Below are 7,797 nucleotides of genomic sequence, written 5' to 3'. Positions count from 1 at the left end.
TTTCGATTCGATTATCGAAAAAGATATGTTTTTAATATTTTAAAATCACAATATTATAATACACCACCAATATAAATTTATATCAAAAAACTTAAAATACATATAAAACACTTTGTTTTTGTAAATGGACAGGTCGGAAGGTTTTTGTATTGCCTGTTTCTCTAAGCCGATTCGAATTCAAATTCGTTCGAATTACGACCAAACTCCTGTTGTTGTAGAAATGTTTACTTGCTTGAAAATAAAAACAATTCAAATATTAAAAAAAAAAAACAGAAGTTTGGTAGTAGTTCGAACGAATTTGTATTTGAATCGTCTTAGTGAAACAGGCCAATAAATTCTATGAACACTAGCGTTTCTAGGAAAACTCATGTTTCACAGGTGGAGTCCAGCCACCAAATGCCATTTCTAAAGCACCGGCAATTTGAAGACATAACTTATCTTTGAACGGAGCAGCAATCACTTGAAAGCCCACCGGTAAGCCATCGCTATCTACACCCATGGGAATGTGTGTACAGGGTAAACCTAAAATATTAAATAATAGGGAATAGTCAATAGCCCACTGAGCCAGTGAAGAGGTGTGATGATGTATTGCGGGAACGGGGAATGTTGGGAAGAAAAGTACACCATCATTGCCAAGTAAAGACTGAAAAAAAAAACATGTTGAAGATGTAAAAATCGTTGGGGTAAAAATATTTCTATCGATTACTCACAATAATTTCTTCCTTCAACTTTTCACCTTCAGCCTTGTACTTGATCAACTTTTCGGCTGACATAAATGCATTTGTACGTCTCAATAGTTCAAATGTCAAACCTTCTTTGGTATATTTTGAGGCTTTACAATAGCTTTTAACTAATTCTTGTAGTAATTCCTTAACACTGGCATCTTCACGCATTAGCAGTGGTAGCTTTTTTAATCGGGCAATGGCACTGAATGCAATCTCTGAAGAATTTTCCATTGCCTTAATTTGGGCAATTTCAACAGTCAAACCCGATTGTTGCAGACACTTGACTGCCTTTAATATGGCAATTTGTATTTCAGCTGTAACGCTGTGATGTAGAATACCATTAAGACCGCTAAATCCCAAGGAATAATAAATCTGAAAAGATAAAACATTAACGAATGGCGTTTTTAAGATTGTAAAAATCATTCACCTTAATATCCTTTGTTTCTATGGGATGTACAAATTCCATTTTCTCGGCATTTGCTCCAGCCATAATATGCAATAAAAGACCCAGATCTGAACCAAATCTACTTATAACACCAGTTTGCAGATACTGGTTACATTCTTCGTCATCTGAGGAGGGAAATACACCTGTATTTGGTATTAAACCACCAGTAGGTTTGTGTCCAAATACACCATTAAATAAACTGGGTATACGTATTGATCCAGCAATGTCAGATCCAATGCCAAATAGGGTTGCACCACTGCCATTGAGAGCACCCTATATTTTTAAAGAAATTTAGTTCAATTTTACTTTCTTTTTGTGTATGGAATTAAAATTTTATTGTGTCTACCTCACCACCAGACGAACCACCACATGATCTTCGAAAATCATATGGATTCAAACATTTTCCATTGGTATATGAATTTGTTTCTATACTAAAGCAATATTCTGGATTGGCAGACACAAGTAATGGTATTGCACCGGCAGATTTTAGATTTTCCACAGCTATACAATCACGTTCGGCTTTCTTATCAACACGCTGGAGACTGCCAACCACATAGGACATACCTAAAAAGAAATGCAATTGAATTAAAGTTTATTAATATGAATTAAAATATTGATATAAGTGCTTGTTTAAAACAAATAAAAAGCGAGGACTCTCTTTAGAGGTGTTGTTGTTGTTGTAGCAGCATATAATCTTAAGTAGAAGCATAGGTTTGATGCTGGGTAGGTAACTCGCTGGCCGAAACCCAATGGTTTCGGGTCAATCAAAGTTGGATCACTGTCAACCAGACCTTTCCATAGTAATCGTGCCCCTATCAGGACAGTAGTTGGTCACTGTTGATTTTTTTTAAAGATTTTGGATCATTATGACAGAATTTTGAACTTTTGTGAGGGAGGTTAATTGAAGATATTTTTCAATATAGACCTTCTTGAAACTTGATTTAAGTTTGGAATTAATTTTAAGATGTGCAAATCGGATACTGAATTCGTAAGTTTTCGGGCCCATCAAGTAATTTGAGATGATGTCGGCGGCGTTATTTGGAGCATTTGAGACATTATCTTAGGAAGTATGGACTTGTCCAGTGAGCACAACCGGTCGATTTTTGATTTTTGCGGTAACTCAAAATAGTCAATTTACATACATATTTAATTAATATAATTGAATTCTGATTTACCAAGAATGTTTTGAAGTTCTTAGTTACTCAAGCTAAAAATATATTCAATCGCATAATTTCAAATGTATTAAATGAAAAGGACATCGAGCTGGTTTTCATTTAATACATTTAAAATATATTCCATCGCATCATTATAAATATTCCAATACCGAATTACTTGTTACTCTTGCACAGACAACTAGAGATTCTAGATATACAAGTCAAAAGTATGACATGGTACCATGAGTTCGTTAAACTATTTTAAAACTTTCACTCACCTTTAAGTCCACATGACTCCTTTACTGTAAACGGTATACCCAGCAATGGATATCTGGCATACAATTGTGTTAACTGGCTATTAGCACATTTAAATATTAAATCATCGGCTCGTTTGGCATCTGCTAGAGCTTCTTCAAAACGTTCTTGGACTATAGCATTTATGTGGGGATTGACTTCTTTGATACGTTCGATATAGGCTTTTACCAATTGTTGGGAAGTTAGCTGGAATTTCAATGGAAGAAAAAAATGAATTGACTCTTATTCATACATTTAATTTAAAATGTTTACGAGGGGTGGGGTGGGTCTTTTTTGGTATATTAATAACTGCTTTGGTGACCTAGGGGATGGAAGATACCAAGGAAGCCCAGGATTTATCTTGGTTCCTCTTTCATCTCAAGTGGACACTGACCTCCCCGTGGTGTCACCTGGGGAACTGCCTTTAACACCCGTTAAAGGTAGTGAGCTAACATGTGCCGCGCGTTCACCCATAAGAACGTTAAAAACTTGGGTTTGGGCGTCGGGTTATTAACCCTCCCCTAGAAAAAACATCCTACTATGAAAAAACGAAAGAAAATAAAAACAAACCCCTCTAAAGTTGACGAACCCCGCAAACGTTTTAAGGACCATGATCTGCGAATCTGCACCTGGAATGTTCGCACTCTTTATAGAGAAGGTGCAGTCTTCGCATTGGCAGACGTACTTGAAAAGTACAATGTCGATATTACTGTTATACAGGAAAAACGATGGATTGGGAACGGCGTCACAACAACACCTAAAGGTGACGCACTGTATTATAGCTGCCATGACGTAAAGCATGAGTTTGGTTGCGGATTCGTAGTTAGTCGGAGACTAAAACATCTGGTATCAAGCTTCACCCCAGTGAATGAAAGACTTGCTGCAATTCGAATAAAAGCTAAATTCTTCAACATCAGCTTTATTTGCGCTCATGCTCCCACTGAAGAAAAGGACGAACAGACCAAAGATATATTTTATGAGCGCTTAGAAGAAACATATGACCGTTGTCCTGCCCATGACATTAAAATTATTCTAGACGATTTTAATGCTAAAATTGGAAAGGAAAATATCTTTGGCCCAACAGTCGGAAAACTCAGTCTCCACAATGAAACATCTGATAATGGCATGAGGCTGATAGACCTCGCAGCGGCAAAAAACATGGTAGTTAGCAGCACCAGATTTAAGCATCTCAACATTCATAAGGGAACCTGGCTGTCTCCAGATCAGAAAACAAGAAATCAAATTGATCACGTTGTGATAGATGGAAGACATTCATCGCACCCGGTTAAACGTAGCAAATAAATACGAACAGATACAACACGAAAGTTAGACATCGGTAAGCTGCAATCACAACAGATAGTCACAGCATATTCCACTCAACTAGCCTAATTGCTTAATGCGAGCACTCCCGATAACATAACAACAAATGGCAAAATATTGCCCACTCCATGCAAACAGCCGCAAAATCCATACTTGGATACCAGAGACCTCCACCAAGGAATCCATGGTATGATCAGGAGTGTCGTGCTGCCACCGAAGATAAAAATTCGGCATATAGGGCTACTTTACAATCCGTAGCAACGCGTAGCACACGAGAGAGATACAGGAAGAAAAGGAAAGAGGAGAAACGTCTTTTCCGCAGAAAAAAGAGAGAGATGGAAATGCGGGAGTGTGAAAAAATCGAGATGTACAGGAGCCAGTATGAAGTCCGAAAATTCTACCAAAGAGTCAAGCATCAAACTGATGGCTTTGGTACGGGCACATCCTCTGTAGAGACCAGCAAGGTAATTTGGTAACTGATACAGATAGTGTACTCAGGATACGGAAAGAACATTTTTCAAAAATGTTGGTATCCAATAGCAGCGAAGACGACGAAGATACCACAGTCCCAATCCCAGAAGATGGTATTGAATGTATACCGCCCAGCCAAGATGAGGTAAAGATAGCAATAAATCGGCTGAAGAATAATAAGGCAGCAGGAGCCGATGGCTTACCAGCCGAGCTGTTCAAAACCGGAGGCGACACGCTGATAAGGTGTATTCATCAGCTATTTATCACCATCTGGCAGGAAGAACGAGTACCCGAGTTGTTCAAAACCGGAGGCAACACGCTGATAAGGTGTATTCATCAGCTAGTTAACACCATCTGGGAGGAAGAACGAGTACCCGACGATTGGAACCTGAGTATCCTGTGCCCCGTCTACAAGAAGGGAGATAAGACTGTATGCTCTAACTATACGGGCATAAGTCTACTCCCTATTGCCTACAAGATCGTGTCAGGGATATTGTGCGAACGACTACAGCCTATGGTCAACGAGATAATTGGACCATACCAATGCGGCTTTAGACCTGGCAAGTCCACCATTGAACAGATATTTACCCTGCGGCAAATCCTGGAGAAGACCCAAGAGATGCAGATCGACACCTAACACCTTTTTGTCGATTATAAAGCAGCCTTCGACAGCCCGCTGCGTTCAAAGGTATTCCAAGCCATGTCTGATTTTGGTATCCCCGCAAAGCTCATTCGGCTTTGTAAAATGACTTTAACTGACACAAGGTCCTCAGTTAAAATAGAAAATAACCTCTCCGAAGAGTTTGGTACCAAAAGAGGTTTCAGACAAGGAGACAGCGTTTCGTGTGATCTCTTCAACATCCTGCTGGAAAAGGTTATACGAGAGGCAAACGTCAAAAGAAGTGGCACAATTTACACCAATAGCCACATGTTACTTGCTTATGCTGATGATATAGACATCATGGGCCGATCAGTAAAATAAATAACTGATACCTTTATGAAGGTTGAAGGAGAATTTGCTAAAGTGTGTCTGACGGTAAACGGTGAGAAGACCAAGTTGATGGTGTCGACGCGCAATGCGTCCATTGAGCTCGGACCGACTGTGGAAGTTGATTCCTATAATATTGAGGTAGTAAAAGACTTCGTCTACCTCGGCACCTCCGTAAATACAACAAACGACATCAGTTGTGAAATAAAAAGAAGAATTGTATTGGCCAACAGATGCTACTTTGGTTTAAGTAAGCAGCCAGACCGTCCATAGAAAATTTACTGCGGTTCCAGTCATCTCTACTAGGTATAACGACGTCTATATCGTCAAATCTCAGGACTGGTGATATATAGTCGCTCAGTTTTCCGCGTTGGTTCACATTTATGCCTGATTCGTTCAGGATACAACCATGCCCATAGGTACAACCGCGCCAGAGTTCCTGTTCACGCAGTGCCGTAGGGCACTGCGAGTTGCCTGACACTTAATGCTGCGACTCAGTGGTTTTAAGTTCAGCATTGCGTTCAGAGCAGCCTGTGGTGTGCTCCTGGTGGCTCCAGTTATGAGAATCGAGGCAGCTCTTTGTACCTTGTCAAGCCTACCGGATGTCGATTTTTAGCGCAGTGAGTGCCACCAAACAAGAGAACCATAGGATAAAATGGGTCTAACCACGGTGTTATACAACCAGTGTATAATCGATGGGTTTGGCCCCAACTTTTCCCAATGGAATTCTTACATGAATAAAGTGCAATCAATCCTTTCTTCGCCCTTTCCTCAGCATTCCTGTTCCATCGCAATTTACAGTCCAGGATAGTGCCGAGGTACTTTGCCTCGGGCGAGAGCTGAAGCTGCACTCCATCCAGTGTTGGTGGTACAAATACGCCGAGCTTACGCTTTCTCGTGAACATTACCAGTTCTGTCTTGGTTGGGTTTACTCCAAGGCTATTGGCCTTAGCCCAGCGCGACAGCGTCGATAATGCTCCTTGCATAAGCTCCGAAATGGTTGACGGAAACTTACCGGAAATCAGTAGTACAACGTCGTCCGCATAGGCGACAACTTTTATACCTTGATTGTCCAGATCCGTCAATATATTGTTTATAACAAGTAGCCACAGTAGCGGTGAGGGCACCCCTCCTTGGGGGTTGCCTCTAGTTACTGTTTTCCTAATTTTTGTCTCCCCAATGCTGGAGTTTATAATTCTGCTTTCTAGCATATTATTTATCCAGCAAGTTAGAGGTTCAGGTGTGTTAATTTTCTTAAGTGAGAGTTTTATGGACTCAAGTTCTACGTTGTTAAAGGCCAGCTAAGTAAGTAATAACTGCTTTGAGGCCATATATGTTTACTTGTTGCTTTAACAGTTACATATATTCTTGTTACAGAATGGACCAAAAATACATTATTTGGCCCAACAGAACTTGGGCAGACACAGCGGTAGTAGAATGCAACCTGGACCTATAAACCTCTAAAGTCATTCATAATCGGCACTTGTAAAAAAGTATGCTTATTATTTATTATAATAATTTATGCTTACCCTTTTAGTTCTCATAAGTTGTACAATTTCCACTAATGGAATTGTCACCAACTTATCCTTAATGGCGGGAATTTGTTCATTCTTTTTACGTGGCAAAACAACTGATAAAATTACATAGACAATGTTATAGACTATTTTGACAATGAATTGTAGTAAACGTAGTATAAAGTCCATTTTATTTCTTTAAATTAATACATTAAAACAAAATGAATATGACTTTGTTCCGGTTTGATGGGCTAAAACGATTGTTTTTTTTTAATAAGTTAGTGTTTAACAGATTGAAAATAAACAGAAAAACAGCTGACCACAGTTGTAAGGGATCTATAAATTGTTTTATAGTTTGACAAGCCTAGCATAATGGTAATAATTTGCCTGGCCGTTATTTCCCACATAACAGCCGTTATATATTTACATTCATACATTACGTGCCTCAGGTTACCAGTTTTTACCACTTTTTACCCGCAAAGTGTTCCCTTACTTTAAAAGCATACAATATACAGTGCTGGACATATCAATGGAAACTTTCATGGTAGAATAAGAAAAGGTAGTAGCAATACACAGCTGACTGAACTGGGTTGTAACGTTAGTGTCAAATTTCATATGACATTCTATACATTTATTTCTATTTCGATGTACATTAGGGACATAAATTTTTTAAGAAAAAAATATATCATTCGGAAAAAAACCATTTCCCAGAAAGACTTCTTCATATCAATGATATGTAACCTCCTCCAAGTTCGAACGATAAGTCGCGCAGTAAATCCCCGCTTGTAGAGGCGATACAACGATTGTTAATATGTGAGGTATTTTGTTAAAATTTAAAAAAAATAAAGCCCTAATAAACATGTGCTTCTTTGATTTCTAAAACAAA

At 38.9% G+C, this 7,797-nt stretch overlaps 1 protein-coding gene across 1 annotated transcript; it reads right to left on the bottom strand.

Annotated features, from left to right (window-relative positions):
• LOC141389585 (fatty-acid amide hydrolase 2-A-like) lies at positions 1-7,216 on the bottom strand. The gene is made up of 6 exons (XM_073961313.1): positions 6,927-7,216; positions 2,603-2,825; positions 1,517-1,734; positions 1,153-1,443; positions 711-1,097; positions 1-643 (listed from the first exon to the last, which is right to left on the bottom strand). The coding sequence occupies exons 1-6, from the start codon at positions 7,098-7,100 to the stop codon at positions 356-358; spliced, it is 1,581 nt and encodes a 526-aa protein (XP_073817414.1). The 5' UTR covers positions 7,101-7,216; the 3' UTR covers positions 1-355.
• Positions 7,217-7,797: the final 581 nt, after the last annotated feature.

Source organism: Musca autumnalis, unplaced genomic scaffold (assembly GCF_047663935.1).
Source record: "Musca autumnalis isolate F117 unplaced genomic scaffold, ASM4766393v1 scaffold_1, whole genome shotgun sequence".
Lineage (NCBI taxonomy): Eukaryota > Metazoa > Arthropoda > Insecta > Diptera > Muscidae > Musca > Musca autumnalis.
This window is presented reverse-complemented; position numbering and strand designations above follow the sequence as displayed.